Raw genomic sequence first — 25,761 nt, 5'->3', positions numbered from 1 at the left:
TGGATTTCAGTATAGTTAGTATTGCTCATTGACAGAGAACTAAAGATATACAAATGCTCTTTTAGACTGTGAAGTCTTAAAAAAAAAAACCAAGAATTTAAAAGGAAAGACATATTTGGATATATCCTCGTAATTATAAAGCCTATAGAGAAAAACCTTTGATGGTCTTTAAGCAGAAGAGAACAAAATAACCTCAACTGGGAAAGAAAAAAATAGATGCTGGCGTGGAGGCGGCGGCCACTGTCACCTTTCTGTGTCATTTTAGTAGCTGTGTCTATAATGGTGGAGCTTTGCAGGGTCTCCTTCCACGCCAAGTAGATGTGCTGAGGGCATTTCCTCTTCACTAGTATATATACTCCCGGGGTCACTTATTAACTGCTGTGAATCAAAAGTGGAAAGATGGTTATCCTCACAGGTCTGCATTTGACATAAAGTGAATAGTTAGCTAGAAAAACTGGTGGTTATGCTTATCTTTTTAACATGCCATTTGAATGCACTTGGCTTCGAAAATACAGCCTGTTGCCAAAATTGTGGTGGTTGTATAGGCGTTCCAGCTTATGGATTGCATAAGGAGGGGGAATGTGCAAGATGTACTAATAGGAGGACTCAATGCCCCATCAGGGCTTTGATAGAGAATGGGAACAAGAGCGAGGCAGGAAGTTTCCAAGCTGCACACAGAAGACAGTCTGCCTTTGAAGCCATTTGCCTCCTGGAGAGAGACACCCAGAGGGAGAGTGTTTAGTAAATTACTCCACTGAGCCAACAGACTAAGCCGCTGAATTATGGTCAGACTCAAATGGATCAGATGTGGGGAAGCCTGTATTTGAACTGCTGGCCATTAGCAATGGTGTTTGTTGCCATGGGAACTGGTGCTAAGGAACTATACAGCGAGATTCCGATTAAAGGGGTGGAGGGAGGATAGAGGAAAAAGCCAGAGAAGACATAAAAATAAAAAAAGCAATCCAGTTGTTGTAAAACAAGGCTCGATCCCCATCCTGATGGCTGCGAACCATATATTCCTATAGCGTTCACATAAATAAATTCGTGCTTTCCAATTAATTTGAGGAGAATAAAATATCGCCAAGGGACTGTTAATTTCTATGATATTTCAGGCAAAGGACCAAAGTGTAGGTGCAGTTTTCATGAGAATTTTAGATATGCTTGACTAGGAAGTCATTACATCACATTTATCTGTTTGGATGTGGGAGACATTAACGGCCTTATGAATATTCATGGTGTCTGGTTAATTAAGTTAATTGTTCTGCAGAAGTGCTTGCACTTCCAAGGACAATTTTTTTCCTTTTTTCTTTTTGCCTCCATAGTCTCTGCCTGGTTCTTCTATCACTCATGCTTTACACGGACTGCTTACCCTCTGTCCTTACCCTCTTTGTATTTGGCACACTTTAGCAGGTCTGGGGAGGTGGTGGCGAGCGAAGTTGCTGGTAGCTGTTAAGAAAAATAACTTTTCGGGCTAATTAGAATGTTTGCGTTGAGGTAGCACATTGATGGCATTTGTGAGGACGCTAAAATTACATGGTTGTTGATTACGTGAGCAGTGTGCTCTTTCGGCGCGTGGACGTCTTTTCACGTGGATCACATTTTGTTTTTGGAAATTTACTCTGTCTTTTAGATTATCCAAACAAAAATACAGAGCAGTCTACAGTATTACCATTTTATATCCACTTTGCTCACAAACTTTCCTTTTTAATTCAGAGAGTAAAAAACTGTTCTTCAGGACTAAGGAACAGGTTAATCAGAGTAGAAGATGACTGAAATAATTATCTGACTTCTGGTCATGCCACTTGGCAAATTCTATGGAATTAAGAACAAGTTGTCAAGGTGCAAAGTCTGAGATATAAAAATAAAAAAAAGTGATCTTTAGCAGTCTAAAAGGATTTGTGTTTGGGCATGCTTAGCATACCTCAAACTCACAGGGCATAAATGGTCTTTATTTTCTTGAGTCATGATACGTGTCATTCTCTATTGCACATGACAACATTACATCATGTTCTTTAGCCTTTCTAGAGGAACGCTTTTATGGTCTATTCCTAATTAACCATGGTAATGGAGGAAATGTGTTTCATGGAGTACTGTAATCCATTGATAATCCTAAATATCTCACTCTAATTGTGTGACCTTCTCCAAAACCTTTATCATAAATCTGATCAGGAAGCAAAATAGGTTGATTTGTTTCCTCTCTTCCCTCCCACCCATTCTAGATTAATTTGCAATTAGACCAAAGAGCAGGCTGTAGATGGTCCAAGGATAATTGGAAAGACTTAGGTAATTGACTCCTGGGTAAAGATCCACTGAGTAACAGGTTTCTGGACCCCTCGTTCTTAAACCTTAGGGTGCACATGAGTCACCTTGAGAGCTTGCTGAAGTATGGACACCTGGACCTCACTTCCAGACCTTCTGATTCCAATAGTTGGAGGTGGGACCCAGAAATTTGCCTTTTTAAGAAGCTTCTAGATTATGTTGATGCTCCTAATCCCTAGACTATACATTCTAGATGAGTGCCTCTTCAAGTTACTCACACACACAAAACCCGAGGGTCTTATAAAATGCGGACTCTGATTCGGTAGGTCTGGAGTGGGACCCGGGAGCCAGCGTTTTAATAAGCACCCAGGTATTGTCATGAGCACCAGGGTATTGCAGCGGCACAGTGGGCCATATTCTGAGTAACAAAGGTCAGAGCATCATTTGCCCTTTGATGAATCAGTTGGAACAGGTTTTCTTAATTAGGGTTGAGGTGGACTTTTCTTTGAATTGGTATTACTAGAGGTCTGAAAGTCATTAATATTAGCTAAGTCCCTTATGATGATTACTTTAATGACAGCCTGGGTTGAAAATGTCTGAGTTGCCTCAGCTACTTCAGCTGAACAACCTAGAACACATCAGTTCAGGTGATACAAATCAGAGAGATCACGTATGACCACACAGGAATGTTTCCAGTTAAAAAATCCACAGGGCTAACCATGCTTTCACAGCTCCTGGATGTTACTGCATTTCTTTCTTATAATCTGTAATTCAAGAAAATTTGTAGCTTCTTAATTTTAAATTTTTTAACCTCCTGGGAATGGCGGGGGCTAGTTGATATTTTCCTCTTCAAAGGAAGGCTTTTACCGCAAGATCTCAGAGACACATAAATGTTACAGAAGCCTGACTTGAGAGAACTGTTCTGTAGGCTGGTGACAAAAATTCATGTGGATCAGAAATTATCCTAGTGATTATGAAAATAAGAAATCTGTAATGTCTCAAAATAGACTTTTATAGCATGATAAATACTATGGAATTAAATACTTTCTTCATCTAGGATACCATTTGTCAGATAAGCAGGGAATCCCTTCTTGGATGAAAGCTTATCTCTAAGATTCATTGAAGTATTTAAAACCTGCCTTTTGTACTTTACAGTGATTTTAGATTTTTTTCTTCATTACTATTTGGATTTTTACTTACATATTTATATGTTTGTCTCTGCTCTCCAGAGACCCCCTTCATGCTGCTGGTGCTCATTTTGTGATAGAAGTTAGAAGCCCACTCATTGAAGTTGGAGTAGACTTCGATACAGCTAGTGTATTTTGGTAGAGAATAGACATTAATGATGGAGAAGGCTGTGAGCAAGTAGATATTATAAATTATTTTCTAAGTTATTTAAAGGCTAAACAATAATTCGGCAACCATTTGATGTGAATCTGAGCTGTGAATGAACACTTATAAACTTCCATTAATTTTTCATTTGAACAATACAGTGATATCTGTGTAAATTAAGAGCAAGTGCATAACTTAAAATACACACTACATTGATGTTACATGTTTTGAAATTGATTTGGCAGGCTCTACTAACATACTGGCACATTCTCTTCATGGAATCCCTCATGTGGTAACTGCAACTTTGCACATTATAATGGGTAAGAATTTTTTCAAAGAAGTTCATGTTTTATAAGGATGTTTGTTTTTTTATAAGGAAGTTTTTATATTTATATAAGGTTGTTTTATTTCTGTCAGATGTATCTAAAGAAGGACAAATTCTTTGCCTCTCAAAGCAGAGAAATGTTTTACTGAAAATTGAAAGTCAATTAGGCGAAGCTTCACCATTTGGACTGCCTCCCTTTTCAGAGTACAGGCACTCTAATGAGCAGAAAATGAAGTTTTACTATAATCTTGTGAGAGAAAACAAAATCATCACAATGGTCAAGATCACAATTTTACAACCAGAGGGAGAAAACCCGTGCATCCTATTTCAGTATATCAGATACTGTTGTTGAACTACGCCAAGACTGCAGGGTTGGGATGACGTTATTAAAAGAAAAACACACAAAAACAATTCTCTGCGCAGCCACTCTAGAATTGTTATGATTCCAGTTGATGGAAGGTCTGTAAACTCAGCTAAGTGCAGTGCAAAACTACTGTGAAATCTAAGTTTACTTTGCACATATGAAATAGCAATAAGCTGCAGTGTTTACTCCTTTGCGTTTCTTCCTCAGTTACCTGGGAAAGTTACAAATGGCAGTTGCAGTAGTTGTAGATCAAGGGAGATGAAGGGAAAGCAAGGATATTTATCCTGCTATGAAGTTGCTTGAGATCTTCTGTAAGTGAACAAATAGGCTCTTCTGTGTTTACCATTTTGATGACTTGCCCTCCTCCTCTCACTGCTTGACTAATATCTAACCTGATGTTCAAGGGCACGTACAAGCAGTTGATGTCTGCACTTTTAGCACCACTGGCAAGCTTCTTCGCTTTGGGTTCTCAGCCATGTTTGGCTTTGGTGGAAGAACTTTGGCCCTGGCAGAAAAATATCGATGGATGTCACCCAACCAACGGAGAGATTTTGCTGTCATGAAGGCACTGGCAAGACTTAAGTAAGTGTTTGTTTTTTTTTTTCCTTAAACCCAAAATTTTGTATCTTAGAGTACATGACTGTTAATAGCAAATTTTACTGTATTTTAGGCCTGAAGACTGTGAAATATCATTTTTACCATGTATCAGCTCTCACGATTTACAAGAAAGGTAGGGAAAGGGCTCAAAGTAATGTAAACATCTGTATCTTTCTTTAAAGCATGAAACACTTTGATATACACACTTTATTAGACTCGTGATCTTTGGTTGTTTTTCTAAAATACTAGCAAAGAATATAGAGTAGTGAAGTTCTAGTGAGCCATGTAGTTTGACTTCTGTCTTCAGAAACAATGATTGACTCCATCCATCCATCCATTCATCCATCCAATCATTCATTCATTTATTCAACAGCCTGTTTACTGAATACTATATACCACGAACTTTGCATACAACAGTAAGCCAAAAACCAAACAAAACCCACGGTTTGTGCCCTCTGGAAAATTTCAGTCTAGTGTGGAACACAAACATTACTCAAAGCCACACAAAGGAAATGTTCTGGTCTTTAAAAGAAATGGACAGTCATTGTTATGGACAATACCACCTGTAAATGAATCAACACAGTATAATGCAGCAATGGGACGTATTCACATATCTTTGCTTACTGTATCTAAGAAAATATTTAACATACTGCGTTCTTGAAGTTTCTCAACTGAATAGATGTTATTTTTTGGGTGATGTGGTTTTCTTTGTTTTCTTACTTTTAGGAAGGCAGAAGGATCTCCCAAATCTGGTAAGTTTAAAAGTACCTCCCTGAGACCTGAGCCAGGCCCTGTTGGCATTTTGCTCTGGTGAGGGAAAGTAACCAGTTCCTTCCATTGCCTTTAGACGGTGCTAATCAGTGGCAAACGATCCAGGGTCAGTTCTTGAACGTCAGCATTATGGCGATCCCTTGCCTGTGTTCAGTGGCACCTAGAGGCTTGGCCCCTACCACCAGGTTAGTCAGCTTTTTTATTGAATCGCTGATACTTTTCTATAAACCATTTTTTTTCCCTTTTAGAATACCTTACTAACGTTTGGCTGGCCAGAGTGTTATCAACCGGTAGTCTCTTTCGGACTGTGATAATATTAGAGATTCTAAGGGACGTCGCATCAAAGTAGGCTGAGACAATCTGTTAAACTGGAAATACTAGACTATCACTGATTTCTTTATATTACTGAGGCTAAACTATGTCTCGGGTTTTATTAACATGATTTTATCGTGTCATTTGATGCCTACTTTGCTTGCTTTATTTGTGTTTATTTAGTGGTCATTGAAAACATTATATTTCTGGTATTTCTTATAAACATCTCTACTTTCAAACTGTAGAGCAGACATAAATATCCTCAGCATGAATAGCATGTATGTGGGTATATTTGATACCTTTAGTCAAAGGAAGCGGAATTTCGCTGATTTATATTTAGTATGAATAGTGGCGCATATGAGTCTGCTGCCCACATTGTCTTGACGTGTTATGTATCATTTTATCCACAAAAATATAAAGCATCTCTTACACATTCTTTTCAAGCAGCTGTCCATTATTCATCTGAAAATCTTTCTCTCCCACTCCCATAGAGAGCAGGGAAGAACGGATCATGCATGTTGCATAATACAGTCAAATCTAGCTTTTCCGTGCAAGTGAAATAAAAGAATGCCTTCTGTGCTGTGGCAGTTTGTAACGTAATTTCAATGATTAGTTTTGTCTTCCCTGCAAAATACTTAACCAGAATGATTAACAGCTAGCAAAGGGGATTGATTTAAATTTTTTCCCTTGGCAGTTGATATGAATGTAATAAACAGAGAAATATCCAAAGTTAGAGAAGAAGAAAAAAGATAAGCTTTGATACTAATAATCTAGACACCAGGGTCCTCATTATCTCTAGTGCCGAAACTTGAAAGGAGTTATTTTGAAGCTTGTGTGCTACAGAAATTGAGCTTAATTGTTTTCTGCCTATACCGTCAGAAATCCTAGAGAGCTGTGTACCTCCCTCGTACAGTTTCCCTCGCTAAAAGTGAAAACCAGCTAGCTGACTAAAGTAATGTTCTACGGGATTCGAGACAATACTTATCTAACCCTACTTCATCTCTGATTCTCATGTTTGCTCAAGGACCTTCCTGAGAGGTAGTCTGCTCTTCTGGGAGTGGATTCATGCCTCTCTCAATGCTGCTGCATACAGTTTTTAGCTTGTCTGGATTTCCATTGCTTATTCTCACTAGGTTTAATCAGTATTGATGAGTTTTTCAGAGGATGACTGGTTAGAGATTTCCTTTGTGGACTGTAATTAAACACTCCCTTTTTTTTTTTTTTCTTTTTCTTTTTGAAGAAGCCTTTACACTATGCCTTGGCTGACCAGAGGTATTCAGAGATTTATCTTTGGAATGATTCAGGATCATTGCACAGAAGATTCAACTTCCAACCTTCCCCCCCCCACAATAAAGTATAACTTAATTCAAAATACCTCAGTGAAAATTGCTGATAGAAATTAGTGTTCTTTTCAATATCCTAAGATTAAATGCATACTATATATATAAAACATTTAGAATAGTGAAGGCACATAGGGTGTGTTTCAGTGACTAATAAGTATTGAAAAGGAAACATATGAGGTGCTTTTCATGTTTATGAACAATTAAGCAATTTTTAAAAAATAAAGACACAAGACAGTATTCTGAATGTGTTGGCATGTTGAGTAAAATGAATATTGGACCCTGGGAATTAAGAGATCTGGTACCAGTGATCATTTTGGTTTTCCGTGTGTGCCTTTGAATGAATCACTTAAACTTGGGGTCTTCTTTTCCTTCTGTATAAACTGAGTAAATGACTGGATAATCTCTATGGTCCCTCACGAGCTCTAACCTGAGTTTCTCTAAGATTCAAAGAGCTCTTTTTTATGTTGTTGTTATTCTTGGAATAACTTTATATTTGCCTTGAAATCAAGCTAGAAATCATTTGCACATATTTCTGCAAACTGCCTTCTAAAGCTAGATGCATTTGCGAGTGGCTTTTTTGGCACTAAATCACGTCTCTAAATTTGCAGGCTCTTATATTAAACTGAACAGTTATGCAAGATTAAAATGCTCAGTCATTTAACTGCACATGTGTGGTAGCATTTGTCCCTTTTATCCGTCCAAGGGCCCCTTTGATTTATTTTCCTATGTCACTTCGACCTGCCCGTAAGTAAATATTTAAATATCACACTGTAGGTTTTAGGAAGTGTTGAACAATTTGCTATAGCATTTGTATTTATTTGCTATTTTACATTTTTTAAAAACACACATGATTTCACATTTTGATTCCTAAGTAAATACACTGGATTTTAAATGATGTCTTGATAGGTGTATAGAATGCATGATAGTTCATTTTCTAAAAAAAGCCCTTAAAATAAGAACTTACAGAGAAGGAAGTCAGTTGCTTAATAGAACTAATTCGAAGGGCTGTGCCTTATAACATGGCAAGATAAGATTGAAGAATTTTAGGTAAATATAATGTGACAATGATTAATCTGTCTTGCCTAAAACTTCTAGTAAATGCGATATTTGTTAGAAGGAATGATACAGAGTAATTTCTGTTGCAATCACTTAATTAACTTCTCCATGTCAAATACAAATATTTAATTCCAGATTAAATAATGGAAGCATGGCTCTTATCGTTGCACGAAACACTTCTCGACCAGAATTTATAAAACACCTAAAAAGATACGCCAGTGTTAAAAATCAGGTATAGTAAATTATTTTTGTTACTTATATGTAAAACTCTTAATCATGGAAAGAGAGATGTTGCAAGAGTGGACATCAAATCCTGCCTCATAAGAAGGCATTCTTTTCTTAATATATTCATCTTTTTCTTTCAGTTTGTAGTTCCTTCAAATTTTGAAAAATATCTATCATATTAATATCGATTGGCCCTTTTTGAGCTATCTGTTGGTGGATACGTACATATGTGTGCACGCGTGTGCGCATGGGCGTGCAAAGAGAAAGTAGAAAATGTGTTAAATTGAAATGTGAAGTAAATTAAAGATAAAATCGTGTACCTGGCTGTTCCTCAGAATGCAAAGTAGTGACATCTGAGATTTTTAGCCTTCTCGGTGTTATGGCAGCAGACTTTCTCTAAAGTTATGACCTTTAGATTCTCCTGCCATTTATTTACAGATCAGCTTACCTTCACTTAATTGAAATAGATTTGCAGACCTCTATTTAAAAACACACCACTTTTATACAGTCATTATTCTATTCAGGACTAGAACGTGTGGTTGCATTTTTGGAGGCAGATAAAATTGTATTTCCCCTTAAGGGATTTGTTTTAAAGAGAAGCAATAACTATTATAAGCCACATTGTCTTGGCAGAGATTTTGACCCAGTTTTTAGGAAACTGGTCTAGAACTATGTGAATTTCTGAAATTCTGAGTCTTGAACTACATCAGTATGCTTGTAAAACCCTGTAGTCTCACTGCCTGTAAGTCTCGCGCTGTACCTGGATGTAGCTGGAGAGAGTGAACAGGAGGGGAGTAAGTGCAGCCAGCCACCAGCGGCGGAATCTTGCTTACGTCCGTGGCTATTGCAAGGCTCACACTTTTATAATTTTAAACTTTCCTAGGCAGTCCTCACGAAGTTTCAGTTCTCTTCTGCTGCTGCATTATTTGATCAATGTTTGTTGAGCAACCCACTGAATCAAGTGTTTAGGAAATTGGACTATAAATATTAGAGTGCCACTTTCCTTAAATACGAATCTCAAAGTAGACAAAAGCACACATAATGTAGTTTGTGAGCTGAAGTAATAACTTCACGTGTGTGTGTGTGGGGGGGAAGACGGGGATTGATTGTCCAAGTCATGGGTGCCTTTTTAGATGTAATTCATTTTGTTTGCAGTGTTATTATTTTTCTTAATCCACAAGCAGTATGTGTTCATTATTATTTTTTCCTAAGAAAGTAGAGACAACAAAGCAATATAAAAAGCACTCAAAATTCTATATTCCAAGAGCTAATCAGTGTCATTACCTTGGTATAAACTCCTTAATCTTTCCCTATTAACCTGAAGGAACTCATCCTGAGAGGCTCGATATTTATTTTAGGGAGGCACCTATTGCACAAACTATTTATGGAAATTCTCTTCTGGAATTGCCTAAGAGGCAAATTTCTAAGGTAATTTTTTGTAGGCATCCTTTTTTCAACATGAAAATAGCTTTCTTGTGAATTTGAGAGTAATAAATGCTTACTATAAAAAGAAAGGCAAAGACAGAATGAATAGAATTCACTATAGGAAAACAATTTTTTAAAAAATGAGACCATGTTATGCAAGATACATTTTAACCTGCTTTCCCCATTTACCAGCCATATCCTGTTTTTGATGCAAAAACTATTGCCTCTATGTCTGTGTGTGTGTGTATGTATGTGGGGGGGGGCAGTCATTAGTCCTAACTCTGATCGACTTAGCTCTTTCCAAAATTTGAAGTCCATGCTATTGCTGTGTAATTTTTTTGAGAAATTCTAAAAATGTCCAACATGATGGTATATATGAATAAGTAGATGGATTCCCAAGGTCACTGCTTTCAAGCAATGTTAATTTGACACATTTGTTAAAAAAAAACACATGTATACACATATATGTGTATATGTGTAGTCTCTTTCCTTCATGGTGACATTTTCAAAAATGTAGATTTATATAAATTATGTAATATGATAAAGACCACATAAAGTTAAGATTATATAACCCGCTGTCTAGTTAGTAGTAGTAGTGGTATCCAAAAAGGAAAGCACGGCATTTCAGCCTCAGGTGAGCCCCAGTCTAGGTCCCGGAACCATCTTTGACACGTTGAACTGAATCTTCATAGATATTAACAATTGTAGAGCAGAATGAAAACCACCATCATCTTGCCTCCCCATCTCTGTGTAAAATAGAAAAATACTACCCTTCCTTTCAATTCTATCCTATCGCCATCCAATTCTTTTTCCTCTGTCTTGTATTTCTACATACACTTTGACCATCATTTTCGGTGGGGAGTTTAAGACCCTTAAGTAAGTTAGTACTTTCCCTGAGGACTTGTTTGCTGCCTTCTAGTCCTCTCATGATGCTTTGTCCTGGGGGATCATATCCTCCTCCCCCCTCCCCCCCGTTAAATCATTATCTGAGCTTTGCACGATTAGTGAAATTGGCAAATTAGTGTTCTATTTTCTCTGCTTTCCTGTGTGCTGAAGTGGGAAAACTCACAGGCATCTTGAGACTAGCATGTCCATACCTGACCTTATTGTGTCTCCCCTAAAAGTGCTCCTTTCATGTTTCCCTACACAGGGTGGCAATGGTACCACACACTACCCATCCTGGAGTTACTCTGGATTCCTCTCCCTCCCTCATTCCTCACAACCAGCCCACTAAGCAGTTCTATTGGTTTCCCCTCTAAATGTTTCTGAAATTTCTCCTCCGCCTTAATTCGAACATTAATCCCTTCTATTTTGTAGCACCCTCTTTCAGATCTTCCTTTGCTCTGGTTTTATCTTCCACGCTTACTTCTAGAGGGATTTTTCTAAAACACTTACCTGTTTCTCTTGTGCTTAATTCTTCAATGCCTTGCTCATTCTTGTCAGGATGGCATTGGAATTCCTCAGCGTGGAATACATGGCCCTTTGTATTCTGGCCCTTGCTTCTGTCACACCCTCACCTCTTGCCATCCTCCACCAGATTTCCTGTGTTTTGGTCATTTTACTAATGTGTTAGGGCTCTCATGACAAATACCATGGATTCTGTGGAGGTCTAACAAATTTTTTTTTTTTTTTTTTTTTTTTTTTTTTTACAATTCTGAAGATTAGCAGTTCAAGATGGTGTCGGCACATTTGGTTTCTCCCAAGGCCTCTCTTGGCTTAGAGATGTCTGTCTGCCTTCTGGCTGTGTCTTACATGGTCTCTTCTCTGTGTGCACATCCCTGGCGTCTTTGTGTCCCGATTTCCTCTTTTAAGGACACCAGTCGTGGTGGATTAGGGCCTACCCCAAAACCTCATTTTAGGTACACCTTTGAAGACCACCTAACTATCATTACATTCTAAGGTATAGGGGATGATGATGTCAACTTATGACTTTGGGGGAGAGACAAAATCCAGCGGGTAACACCATCTATGTCTTTAAAAAAAAATCAAATATAGGTATTTATATCTTCTTTAAAAATAAGTGTTGACACACAGTATTACAGTCAATATTACAGTACGCCGAGGTTTTTTTTGCAGTTGCTTGATGATGCTGTGTAGCCGTACTCAGGCAAATGTTCCCTCTAAAACTCTTCCCTTCACCCCTAGGCTAACTCGTGCGTGTTGAGACTCCCTTCAGGTGGGAAGCTCACCCAGCACCCTGAGCCTGTTTGCCTCTTGTTTCTCTCATTTCACTCTCCGCTTCCACCGTCATGGCACTTGTGGGTATCACAATTTTAACTGTTTGCTTCTTTCCCCCCCCATCTCAGACATACCCTTACATAAGATATTAAGCTCTTGGCTTCCTAAAATCCCTTCTAACAATGTGGCTTCAGAGGTAATGAATTTGCTGGGATGCATGGAACTTCATTGGTGAAGGATGCACATGAAAACTGAGGATGTAAGATAGTAGACTTACTGGTGGTGGCCGTCACTGCTTGGCCTCTCCTTGGCTCACAGCTTATGCTGCAGGCCGATTGTTTTTATCACATGGTCTTCTCCTCTCTTATAAGGACATCAGTCATGTTGCATTAGGGCTCAACCTAATGACCTCATCTTAGCTCAATCACATCTGCAAAGACCCTCTTTCCAAATACAGTGACATTTACAGGTACTAAGAGTGAAGACTTCCAGGCATCGTTATCAGGGGTGCAGTTTAACCCGTAGTAGCCAGTTAGCCATGACTCATTTAAAACACATTATTTTTACAAGTTCACACAGAATGAAGGATGTCCCCAAGGCTTTGGACCTGAGCTGGGAAGTCTAATTCAGTGACTGCTGAACAGTTTCACAGAGAGCCTGCCTGCTTCCACAGAGAGCTACTCGGGGCCCTCTAATTCTGTGTCTCAAGTAGAATAGCTGATGCCGCCCTGTCAATCCAGCATAATCCACTGGAGTCCCCAGTGCATTATACAGTGTAAACCATAAAATCTGCTGGACCTCGCTTTCCACGTATGTAAAATAAGGGTATGGGGGGAAAATATTAGTTTTCTGTCAACTTTTAAAATTCTATACCTCACTGAGGTTCATATGTGGAAGGGAAAAAAAACCCATGTAGATCATAGGAATAAACCTCATGCCGTTTACCTAAAAAGTGAAATGAGTGGTTATTATGCATTGCTACTAAAGTATTTGGCTATCTTTTCTTACTTACAAGAATACGTATTTTTTTCCACTAAAGTTTCCTTAGACAAACAACGATGGGAATTTGAAGATACCCTGCACCATTTAGAGTGGTCAGCAAGCAAGTAATGGTCTCGTGACTTGGGTCCATCTCTGCAGTGGGAACGAGGCAGGCAAACCCCTGCAAAAATCACGTTAGACTGACTTCCTCTTTCCACCTGTGAAACTGTTTGCTTCACGTCACCTAAACTAGTTGACAAGTTAATAAGTTAGTGGATTATATAAATCTCCTGTGTTGACAGACGGGTATTAAAAAATCTTTAATTGGAAATGGTAGCCTATTGTATACACCCTCATACTATTGGTCGTAAAACAGGTTTGCCAGCTGCTAGATCTCCCAAAGAAATCGGGGAGCCCTGGCATAGAGTTTCAAAGCTATAGGAACGTCCTCATGCATGTTATTTACATGCAAGAGAGAGCACAGTGAACTTTCTTAATTTGCATGAGCACTTAGGGATAAAGCAAACACCATGATTATATTTGCATTTGTTTTATTTAGTTCAGTTTTCCATTTGTTGAGACTTACACTGTTGGAGAAGTAAAAGTTCGTCCGAGGAGTAATAGTGGATACAATCCAGAGGAGGAGGATGGACGGCACGCAGCTGCGCCAGAAGAGGGTTTCCCTTGGAATGTAGATGGTGACTTAATGGAAGCCTGGTCAGAGGTTCAGGTCAAGTAAGTGTCATTATTTCACCACTTTCAATGTCCACCAGTAGACAGAAAACCAAATGTAATGGAAGCCTCCTTGTCATGACTAGATTATTTTTTTAATAAGGCAGGGAAGCATCAAAAGATATACAATTTTATTCACCAGTTGTTACATACAACCAGAGCATTTTCATATGGACTCATTACCAAATTTCTGAGTCTCTATATTGGCATTTCAAATTACCATTCTCCCTAAACTATACAGATAATGTCTACAATTTTCCTTTAGTGATTTTTAAAGTGGATCGAGAGCTTAACCTTGTGAAAGCCCTCTGAGGAGCAGATTGTTACACTGAAATCTCCCGTCTCTATCACTTTGTATTCAGCACTGTGCTTCTCTCAACTCTTTCCAAAGCATTCAACTTACTTTACACAGGAACAATTTTACATACTTTAACAGGAACAACTGGCATAAACAAGTTTAGGACCCTGCAAACTCGTTAGTAAGCATTATGACTCAAGGCAGAAGAAGGGTGCAGGAGCACCCCACCGTAGGCACAATGCCTGGATGGTACAGTAATTACTGGTGCTGATTTAACAAGATTGCAGCTCTGCCACGATTATAGGTTTGTTAGCGATTATTAGATCTGTATTTGGTATTATGTACCATACTCAATAGGTACATGTGTGAAAAATAACGATAGGTTGATGAAATAATTTTACATCCATTTTTTACAGATTACACCCAAGACTTATCAATCTTTATGGAGGAAGCATGGAAGAAATGAATGATTCCAAAGTGACATGTAATTGTTTATAAAAGAATGTACAAACTAGAATTTTAGTATGAATATGGTCATGCTTTAAACATATAAGGAAAAAATTCTTATATTTTTAAAGAAATTAAAAGGGCTATTTTTGCTAAAAATTAGCTTCTAGAGCTTAAATTAAGACATAAAATACAACAATTTAAATTCTGGGTTTTGGAAAGTATTTATTGGCACTGGAAGCAAACATTTATACACTTAAAACATGATGATCTATCAATAATTCCCAAGTGAAATAATTTGGATGCTTTCACATTTCAAGATTGGAGTCCATCCGTACGGATATAAAATCTCCTACAGCCTGGTACCCGTGGATGCCAGGGGTTACCTAAGGATGCCCTGCTGAGATCCTAACCCGGATTTCAAAATTGTTCCAATACCTAGATTATTTGCCAAAAAGGTGAGCATTTTAAGTTACCAGAGTACCAATTTTGTGACTATTCCCTGAAAGTTGAAAACTGTTGATTTTCTTCAAAGTCTTTTAAAATCCATAAAGTATAGCTGTTTTCTTTTTGCTTCTGAAAGTCATGTTATCCAGCAATCCTAGCACATTGGTTTTAGTGCACTTAGTAATGCCCCAAATGCTATCATTTCTGCATAGAAAAGAGCCAAATTCAAATTTCCTCAGGGATCATCCTCACCAGTGATTCCAGAAAATCTCCTAAAAGAATTACATAAGCAAAAGATCTGGGTTTTTTTCATTACATAAAGTAATACTTTTCAAGAATATCTTTGTAAGTTTAATCAATGACTGCTGGGATACACTGTGTTCAGGAGGTTTCGTGCTCACAGATTGGGTTTCCCCACCTCGAGTGGCTGCACAAAGCTCTGCCCTCCTTGTTCTCTGGCCACCAGTTACTACTGTGGACTGGTGAACAGAGAACTTATAGGAATTTAGGCAGCCTGAGAAAGACAGCTGTTGGCAGGGGCTTCGTATGGACGGGAGTCTTTATTAATTATTGGAAGTGATCAAAAATAGTAAAGTTATATTCTGCAGCTATCAGCATCCAGGTCACATGCATGAATAAATATTACAAAAAATGATTGATTGCAACTGAAAAGGCATCAAAGATTTAAAATCCAGAAGCTTTTTTTTTTTTATAAAAACTTAATATTTCACTTACTAACAAACACCTATATCATGGAAATTTTGATGTCACATTTATATTCACTGAATACAAGCTCAACGTTAAATTTCTCAATTTTGTTTCTCTAATTCCATGCAGAGGAGAATGCTCCTGTACACCTGATAAAAACACATGGAGTACATACATTTGAGGAGAAAGTAACGTCTACACAAGGAGATGCATTTGCTGAATTTGACACTCTTTCTTTTACACAGTATCTATATGAAATACTGGCCTCTGGGCACGGTCTTTGTAGAGTTTGGCTTTTTAAGAGTCATTAGTGAGGTACAGTTTTCATATTTTACATAGAGCAGGGTATTTATATTTGAAGTCTCGGCTAAAGTGCAGCATTCACAATCTGTTTCAGAATATAAATTAGAATTCTTAAGTAAGTACTATTGTTTTTATAAGCAAAAGAAAGATTTCACTAAAATGGATTTTAGAAATTTACTCCTGGGTACCCTTGATACAAATGTGTGACAGGAGAACACACCTACATAAACATTCTTTTCAGAACTTCTGTATATCTACAGAGAGAAAGACTCCATAGCTGTATAAACGATAGTCATCCAGAAGTCTTTAAGCGCCAACCAGTGTATAAGTCCAGGTTGAAACTTGCCCCTCAGGCCCATAATGCTCTTACGTAGACTGCTGAATAAATGGTTGTCGACCAAAGCCCATCATAAAGGGGCTAAAAATAAAGGTCTTTAACAATAAAATCATTAGTGGTCTTTTATCCATCAGAAAACTGAGGAAGAGGTCTTCGTTCTTTAAAAATACTTAGTAGGATTTTTCCAGCAAGTCTCAGAGAGCTGTTAGAACTGAATCAGTGCCTATTCAGTAGTCTAGTTTACCGAAGCAAGCACACATGGCAAATAATTTCTTTTAAAGGAACGATATTTCAAGTCCAAGACTTCTCCAAATGAGTTGTTTGCTTCCTCAATATGATTTAATTCAGATGTACTTTCATTTCCACATATCTTCGAGGGATTGCTTCCCTTGAATGAATTGAATGCTTTGCTTTAGTGTTTCTTCTATCCATTTAAGAGCTGAGAGATTATTTTCCTCTCGAAGAGTAATCACTGCTTGGGATGTTTCACTTGTATTGAGACCTAATATGGCACAAGGTCATGAGTAAACGAAGTACATAGAAGAAATCCGAGCAGAATTTAGGGTTTCTTGTCTTAAATTTCTTTGGTTAACCTGAGTCTATTCTCTCAATTTGAAAGAAGTCTTTCTTTAATCATCATCATTGCTTTTGCTGTTAACGTAGCTCCAGCTGTCTCTTCTGTTTTCTTCTTGTAGGACAGATTTGTACTGTCTTTTAAAGAAGCCAGCCTGAAAATAAATAGTATTGCATAATCACTAGTGTATAGTTACACTCATCAGACACCTGAACAGTCACCGGCCCATGTAGTCAGGAAAATTTAGATGGGAAATACTGTTAAAGAGCATTATTTTTGTCGGACTGCTCAGTGACACACACTCTCCAAAACTGACATCATGCAGTGTTTTCTAAGAGCTTTTTTAACGAACATCTTTCCAAACTAGTGACATGGTTGCAATACTGGTACTGAAGTGAGGAGAAATAGGAGATCAGGGCTGCATATTCCCTTGGGAATTTAAAAAGTTAAAAGTGCTGCAATATTTAAATCTAATAACTTGGGAGTCACAAAGAGGGCTTTGTGAAAACCAAGAGCAACATTACTGGTGGTGTAACATGGATAATTATTCAAGACTTACCTTCCACATAACATATGAAATCAATAACAGTAGCAGAAGTCCAAGTAGCAAGCTACTTGAAATAATCGCTATTGTGAAATGACGTTTGGGTCTTTGATGATGTAGTCCTTCAAGCAGAACCTATGTAAAGTAACCAAAATAAAGAGCCGCCAGGTTAGAAACTTGCTTGTATTCCCTTTGAATCCCCCCCGCCCAATGACTCCCATAGTATTTTGAACAATTCCATCTCCTCCTCTTGCTGGTTCTAATAACCTTAGGAAACGTTGGTAACCATTTAGCAGAATCGGCTTACTCCATGCTTCTCCATCCAAGTTCACCTCCTGAAAAAGCCATCTGCATCGTTCCCTCCCACCAGTACTGGAAAATGTCAAATCTCGGTAAAGTATTTCACGCCTTCCATATCTAGTCAATCTATTTTCCTGACTAAAAGCTCCAGCGATAGTTTTTTCCCTACAATTCTAAGATTTCAGGTAAAACGGTAATCTTACATGTGCAACATTCTCATCCTTGTTGAGTTCAATAACTTTTGGATTAGGCTCTGGAAAAGCTGTTGCTCTTATCTCAAACTTGAGGGCTGAACTCTCATCCTGTTTAAGAAAAGAAAGATTAGTCTGACTTAGTTTTATTTTGTGAAGGCATATTATTTCTCACGATCCTTACCTACTATCTGAGGCTTTTACAATTGATCTTCCCCAATTTATTTCACCCTTTGTAGTTAATTGCAATGCAACACTTCCTTTGCTTCCAAAGGCAGGGCCGTTGTATTAATTGTCCTGGCATCATTTTGTTGAAATCCTTTTATTAAACATAACTAGTTTGGGCACCTGGGTGGCTCAGTCAGTCAAGTGTCTGCCTTTAGCTCAGGTCAGGATCCCAGGGTCCTGGAATTGAGTCCTGTATCAGAGTCCAGTGGAGAGCCTGCTTCTGCATCTCCCTGCCCCTGTGCTCCCTCTCAAAAATAAAATCTTTTTTTAAAAAATGACTAGTTTGCAGATAAATATTACAAATATCTAAAGTTATTTAAATATTTGATAGGAGTGTATTTTTTTCCTAGATATTGAATTTTTCCCCCAAATAAGATTTTTCTTCACCTGGTGTTTCTTCAAACTTACTTTATCTAGGATTTTTTTTTTCCTAAACAGTGCTGTCATCTTGCTGCTCTGATGAAATACATATAGTTTATCGAATACTGTACAGGAAAAATGGTACGAGCAGTTATAACATTCAAATATAAAATCAGTAGATGAACTCTGAGATACACTACATAACCAAGAATCCATGGAACTCAGGAGTCTGGGGATGGGCTCCACAGACTCTAAGAACCTTTTAAAACTGCATGTAAAATTGAGTTTTTCATATATGCATTCATTGCAGTAGATGAGAATATATTCTTTAGCAAAATTCCTAAAGAGATCTGGGGCCCTCAAAAGTTAAAGCTACTATATAAATGTTGTAGAATTTTAGGGCTGAAAATAAATTAGTAAAGCAGTGGTTTCCAGCAGGGATTCTTTTATCCGCTAGAGGACAGCCAGCAGTTTCTGAAGCCATTTCTGACTGTCAGGACGTGGGACATGTTGGCCAGCGTCTCGTTCGTAGAGACCAGTAATGCGGCTAAACACCCCACAATGCACAGGACAGCACCTGGCACCAAGGAATTATCTGGTCTCAAATGCCAATGGTGCCCATTGTTGAGAAACCTGGACCTCAAGGGTATGAGGCAGCAAATTGCGTAAGTTTAAATGACTTGTTGATGGTCTCATGATTTAGCTCGAGTGGAACTACAGCAGGCATCTCTTACTTCTGTATCTGGTGGATCTCTTTGACCACTGTATAGCAATTTTAAACATTCTTCTTTAAGCAAAATAGAACTACCATTTCTTTGGCTCACTCTGTACCATGCACTAATAAGTGTTTTACAAAGTGGATGTCATATAATCTGCAGCACCCCTGCAGAAGGTATTATCCGTACTTATCAGGTACACTGAAGAACAGAACTCCAGATAAAATCAATTTTATCTCTAATATAAAGGTTCGTTTGAGAGAGAGAGAATGTGAGCGGGGGGAGGAACAGAGGGAGAGAGTGCATCCTCAAGCAGATTCCCGCCTGAACACGGAGCCCAACACAGGGCTCAGTCTCACGACCCTGAGATCAGACCTGAGCCGACATGAAAAGCCTGACACTCAACTAAGCCACCCACGTGCCCCGAAATCTGCATACTCATTTCGAGGAAGAAGTCCAAGATGTGTTATTTATTTAACCTTTCAGAGTTTGATGTTTTAGTTGATTTTAGGAAAGCCTTAGTTTTACTTCTTAAATATTTAAGCATAAAGTAGTTTAGAAAAAACCTTAAGGTTATATAAAATAGGCAGCCAATTTGTGATTTAATCAGTTTATAAGCAGATGGACATGCTTTCTAAAATAAACCTCTTAATTATTCCACAGTCTATTTTAGTCTTAATTATCTGTTTAATTACTCAAGCCGTATCATTTAGATGGCGTACTCAGCTGAAACGATACAGGGAAACGGCTGCAGAGCTCCACTCCAACTTTTACCTTAATTCGCGCCTTAAACGCCCCCTCACATACCATCCAACCTAAATAAGATGATTGTAGGTAAGTTCATACAAACTCAAAGTTGTCGTTTTATTTTACTTACCATTTCTGAAAGGTATGGCCGGCCTTCCAACTGAATGTGAACGCTGGCTTCTTTTCCACTTTCCATTTTCCCAAAATGGCAGAAAAAATGTAAACAATATGGATCAGCTTTTATGCAGAACTTGAAAAAAATGCAAAAGAGCTACATTAAAACATTTTTTTATAGGTAGATAAAGTATCTTACATGGAATTAAACATCTCCCATGAGTGGCATTTAAAAAATTATCTTGCTTTAAACAAAACATGAATGTTTCATCAATTACAGCAAAAAGTATTTGAGCTAAAGCATGTGTTCCAAGAATTAAAACAAAGACTCCTAATCAGGGCCGTGTTAAGTTATGTGTTCTATGTTGCTTGTAAAATTTGGATCATTTGAAGGTAAGATCACTTCCTCAGGGTTTGTTTTTTTTTTTTTTTCTCATAAATTCACTTAAATGAAAGGAGTGAAAATTAATCTCACGTCAAAGTCTGCCCCAGCTGAATACTGTATCTTGGCCTCCTAAAGGGTCTAGAACAACGGCTGGGACAAAATAGGCATTTGTTAGATTAATTAATAATGAAATTGTGTGTATAAATATATACACACACAAATTGTATTATCCATGTGTGTATATTAATGAAATTGTGTATATACACACACACACACGCACAAAACCCTGGGTCTATCTCTCCAATCATGTGTGTTCCTCAGGTGCAAGAGTGTGATTTCTTTCCTACACTCAACTGACAGCTTGAATCCACTGGTTCTTGGTTTTAAGTGCTTCGGTTCTGTATGTTGGAAAGAAAGCAAAATCTACAGCCTGAAAAATGGACACTTACCAGTAGCTTCTTATCAGTCTTTGACAAGAATTTGAAAATGTCTTTCAGGATCTCCATTGGACCTTTCTCCTGCTCTAATGCACATTTTCTTTGATAATTTTTAAAATGGCATTCTCCAGCAGTAGTCTATACAGATAGAAAGTGAGAAAAATCTTATTCCATACTGGAGAGAACTGCAAAAACTACATGATCTTGAAGGTTCCAGTTGCTTACCTTTTCTAAAATATATCAAGTATTTCTGAAATTGTGAAAATATCTTTGGGATAGACTTATTTGGGAAAGATTAAGTCTCCATGGCAAAAACTCAGAAACCCAGCAACATTTTAACAAGGTTGGACATAGGTGCTAAAGTGAACACAGGGCCCTAACCTTATAGCAAATAAGGCATTGTGAAAAATGGACCTTTGAACATTAGCATGAAATTCAACATTCCTTTGGCTTGAGACACAAAACAAAATGCTAACATGTTATAACAGCATGTCCTTCCAAGTCTGGAATTCAGGTAAGATATTTTAAAATTGGATCTCAAGCCCAATGAGATTTATTTGTTGACTGCTTATCTTGAAAATGGGAAGGTAAGAAAAATTGATATAATCATCAACATAAAAGTATCAATTTTATTACCCCCCAAAAAAGGATGAAATACTGATTTTTCAACAGTGGCCTCAAGATTTATAGAGAATTTCACCAATTACTTCCATGGGGCCCTTTCTCAAAGAACAGGCACTGAGGTTGGAAGAGCAGAGTCCCGTTAGAGAGTGTATATGTCAAATGCAGAGGTCCCCGTAACCCTACGGTTCCAATGTAGCATTATTCAAAGTGTTCTCGGTGAGTGCTGGTGAATTCGTAGCTGAGTGTGTGACTCAAGTTAACAGATATATCCACTTAGCAACATAACTTAGAAGAAAGGAAGGAACACATTTTTACCTGGACATCCAGAATGTTGAACAGCTTATCAGTTTGGGGGGCAAAAGAATTCGGTACCACTATTTCCACACTAACATTTGGAGCCATGCTATGGCCAGTGTTGATAACCTGAGAAGGAGGAAACATTTTTTTTTAAACAACTTAAACATATTTTTCATAAATGTAAATGCAGGTGTCCATGAGCTTTTGGGTGAACCCGTACATTTCACGCAGCGTTTATAGCGGTCATGGTTCGCAGTTGGCAGCTGCGTGGCAAAAGGAGATCCAATATCCGTAGTTAGAACTTTAAAAAGTTGGCTAATAATTTGTTCGTTATTCCTAGCCCTCTCCTTTTGCTATTGCTTAGGCCAAGATGTCCAGGCTGTTAGTTAGTTATTGCAGAAACAGTCTAAAGAAAAAGACAACAACATGTATTTGTATGGCACATTGCGTATCGAAAAACCCAGCAGCAAGTGGTCCTCACAACGATCCCATGAGGGGAGCTGACCTTTTATTCTCCAGCTCAGGAAAAGGCTCGGAGGTGAGTGATGTGAGTGATGGCTGAAGTGACAAGCAGCCCAGGTGTCCTACCTCTAAGTCTGAAGTGTCACAAAATCACTCTGCTGAGAGGATAATCATCGCAGTAAGAAAGACTATATTTTAGTTCAGGGAAATGATAATGCTGATGCACTCAAAATCAGAAAGGGGTAGAGAAAATACAATAGCCTTTTAATCATAATGCAGAGGTGGACGCTATTTCATAATTGCCTCCTGAGAGCTTAACTATGAAACCAACATAGTCAGAAGAGAGATGTGCCCCAATATCTGAATGAAGTCGCGTGACTCCTACGTTTGCAATCATCTTTAGGAAGCACATGACAGGGGAGAAAGAATGTATCCCCGGCTGGTGGAAACGGCTGGGCCCTGGGGCACAGGGCAGGGACAGAAGGTGGTTTCAGCAATGAATACCCAGCAGTGCCCAGACCTTCAGACAGCGTCTCCCTCATGCCAGCAAATGATCAGTCGCACCTAAGCTATCCTGCGTCCTTGTTCGCCTAATAACACTGAGCCTCTAAGAACCTCCTCAAGTTTGCACACGCACCGATCCTACAGCCGGAAAGTACCTCCAGTGCTATTAGCTCCATTGTAACTTAAGTGAAAAATACTTTCCAGTTAAATTACTGAAAAATACGTAAGTTAATAAATAGACCTTCTAGAGTCTGTGCTCTGATAAACTAAAACAGAAACTGAGCTAACCTCCCACTGAGCTCTGATAGGAGCACTTCTTGGGACTTCAAAGCAGAGAGCTACGTTTTTTCAACACTAAAGTACACCTATTTTAACAAAAACTTGGGTATACACAGACTCAGCAGGATTCCAAGGTCATTCTTCTACAGATCTGGGGCAGGGCCCAGGAATTTGCATTCGAATAAGTACCTCAAGTGATTCTGACCTACATTTAATTTTTAAAATTTTTTTAAAAAAGATTTATTGATTTATTTTAGAGAAGGAACATGACCTGGAGAGGGAGAGAGAATCTTAAGCAGACTCCACGCTGAGCACGGAGCCTGACAGCGGGCTTGATCTTACAACCATGAGATCACGACCTGAGCTAAAACCAGGAGTTAGACGCTTAACCAACTGCCCTACCCAGGTGCCCCGCTGACCTACGCTGGTAAAAGCATTGCCTTACAAAATATCATAATGTGCCTAAATCCAGACTCATGCACATCCTGTAGATTGTTACATAGCTGTAAGAATGTTTGAAGCAATGCTTTTGGTTCAAAAAGTATTTTTGTGGACATTATCTCCAATGATCATATCCATGATGCCCCAAAACTTTCAGTTTGATGGTCAATTTTTTAAATTTAGCTTTATACTAATATGTTTGGATGATACTTTAAAAAAAAATTTAATAAATGACATCACTTGTAACAGGTCATATGCTTATGACCTAAATGGCTGGCCAAGCAGACGTTACATAGAGACGCAGGAGGTAAGAGCTACCTTTACTGGGAAACGTTAGCGCCTGTATAAAAGCTTGACCCAAGAAGAGAGTTCACCCAACGATGCTTTCCCGTGGCCTATCCTGATCTCTGTATGCACCTCCAGCAGATTCCGCTCCTCCCGTAACTTCCCCTGTTTCAGGAGTTACCTCTGTGCCTGTGCTGGCTCCTTCCCACGGTATTTGTAAGGACTCCTGGGCTTTGGAGATGGGACAAAAGCAAGGGGGAAACAAGGAGCAAGAGCCCAGGAGGAGAGGGGATGGACTAACGTGCTGCCGCCGACAATGGCGGCCCCTCAGCTGCCGGGCCTTGCAGCCTGCGCTGTTCTCTAGAGCAAGGCAGTGGTAATAAGCTTCAGTTCGCTACAAATACCAAAACACGCCTCCTTACGTGGAAAGTGACATTCATTTTCTCTGCCATGCACGTTTCAGGCTCATTTTCTTCCTTTGATCCATACACAAACGAAGTTGGGCTGACAAACCTGAAAGAAACAAATTCAAATTTAATCGGTCTTTCTTGATGAGCTATTGTAAACTGTCTGTCTTTATAGTCTGGATCACTGAATCTCTCTTAAATACGCTATTTTTTTTTTTTTAAAGATTTTATTTATTTGACAGAGAGCCAGCCAGCGAGAGAGGGAACACAAGCAGGGGGAGTGGGAGAGGAAGAAGCAGGCTCCCAGCAGAGGAGCCTGATGTGGGGCTCGATCCCAGAACGCTGGGATCACGCCCTGAGCCGAAGGCAGAAGCTTATTGATTACGCCACCCAGGCGCCCCAAATATGCTATTCATTTAAATATGCTATATTCCAGACTATAGAAGCCTCTAAGCACCAATGAATATTTCTGGTTTCTTGGTAAGAGAGGAATTTTAGTGAAATGTAATGAAATCAGAAAGCCATGTGCTCCGACCTCGGCTTGTCTTCCCAGCACTGCCTGGTTCAGTGCACTGGCCACTCCTCCTCTCTCAGCCCTCAGATGACTCATATAAATTTAATAATCATGAGATAAATTCTTAACTTTTCCCTACAGCTCTAATATCTTCTGATAGATCAATCTATTTTATCTATTTTTGAATTATGTCTTTCTATAATCCAATTCCTGCTGGCTCTTTGTAACGAACCCCAAAGGTGGGGAACAATTCTAAATAAGTACGGTAAACTTTTTGGTTAGGAGTACAAGGTTGTCACTCTTTTCCCTGTGATTAGACAGAGAGATCAGTGGTGAATCCTCAGAAGTATTTTCCTGGGGAATCCCAATTCCGCCAGCGGACCTTATGTGGCGGCTAATGTGAAGTAACTCGAATTAGAGACTGGCTACACAGAAATATTGAAATTAGGGAGATTTAGGCAGTTTTATACTTGCGGAACGTTCCTTGCCCAAAATAATATCTGGAGGACACTCATCATAAGGAAATCAAGGAAAGGAGGTGAGATGAGGCTTCAAACTCAGGAAACATGGCATCAGCTTTCCTCTGCTCCCCACTAGGTGCTCCCCTCCTGCATGGCCTCTTCTCTGTCTTGTTTCATTTTGCAAATGTGGTACTCGATTCTTTCAGCTGCAGACACCATTTTATTTTTATCTAATTATATGCCATCTCTGTGGGTGCTTAAAAATGATCGGGGATGGTTTGTATTTAGACAACAAGAAAAGCACATCAGTCTATTTGTTCTGTATCTCCTATCTTCTGTTCCTTTAAAAATAGGGCTTCAGGGGCGCATGGGTGGCTCAGCAGGTTAAGCCTCTGCCTTCGACTTAAGTCATGATCCCAGGGTCCTGGGATCAGGCTCCCTGCTCGGCCCA

The 25,761-nt window shown here is 38.7% G+C and overlaps 2 protein-coding genes across 3 annotated transcripts in view; one reads left to right on the top strand and one right to left on the bottom strand.

Moving 5' to 3' along the window:
* The window catches only part of CERKL (CERK like autophagy regulator), a 117,555-nt gene extending 96,909 nt beyond the window's left edge, over positions 1 to 20,646 (top strand). The window contains exons 6-13 of the mRNA XM_045806247.2: positions 3,837 to 3,911; positions 4,685 to 4,862; positions 4,951 to 5,010; positions 5,604 to 5,629; positions 5,725 to 5,833; positions 8,495 to 8,591; positions 13,728 to 13,903; positions 14,615 to 20,646. Of these exons, the coding sequence (XP_045662203.1) occupies positions 3,837 to 3,911; positions 4,685 to 4,862; positions 4,951 to 5,010; positions 5,604 to 5,629; positions 5,725 to 5,833; positions 8,495 to 8,591; positions 13,728 to 13,903; positions 14,615 to 14,696 (803 nt within the window). The 3' untranslated portion in view covers positions 14,697 to 20,646. The remainder of the gene's footprint in view (positions 1 to 3,836; positions 3,912 to 4,684; positions 4,863 to 4,950; positions 5,011 to 5,603; positions 5,630 to 5,724; positions 5,834 to 8,494; positions 8,592 to 13,727; positions 13,904 to 14,614) is intronic.
* ITGA4 (integrin subunit alpha 4) overlaps positions 14,851 to 25,761 on the bottom strand; it is a 75,241-nt gene continuing 64,330 nt past the window's right edge. For both annotated transcript variants that reach the window (XM_045806245.2, XM_087861870.1), the window contains 7 exons: positions 24,351 to 24,441; positions 21,976 to 22,083; positions 21,049 to 21,174; positions 20,231 to 20,350; positions 18,062 to 18,160; positions 17,574 to 17,693; positions 14,851 to 17,168 (listed from right to left, as the gene is read on the bottom strand). In XM_045806245.2, coding sequence (XP_045662201.1) covers positions 17,070 to 17,168; positions 17,574 to 17,693; positions 18,062 to 18,160; positions 20,231 to 20,350; positions 21,049 to 21,174; positions 21,976 to 22,083; positions 24,351 to 24,441 — 763 coding nt within the window. In that variant the 3' untranslated portion in view covers positions 14,851 to 17,069. The remainder of the gene's footprint in view (positions 17,169 to 17,573; positions 17,694 to 18,061; positions 18,161 to 20,230; positions 20,351 to 21,048; positions 21,175 to 21,975; positions 22,084 to 24,350; positions 24,442 to 25,761) is intronic.

This window comes from Ursus americanus, chromosome 1 (assembly GCF_024610735.1).
Source record: "Ursus americanus isolate L20-20 chromosome 1, mUrsAme1.1.p, whole genome shotgun sequence".
Classification (NCBI taxonomy): Eukaryota; Metazoa; Chordata; class Mammalia; order Carnivora; family Ursidae; genus Ursus; species Ursus americanus.
This window is presented reverse-complemented; position numbering and strand designations above follow the sequence as displayed.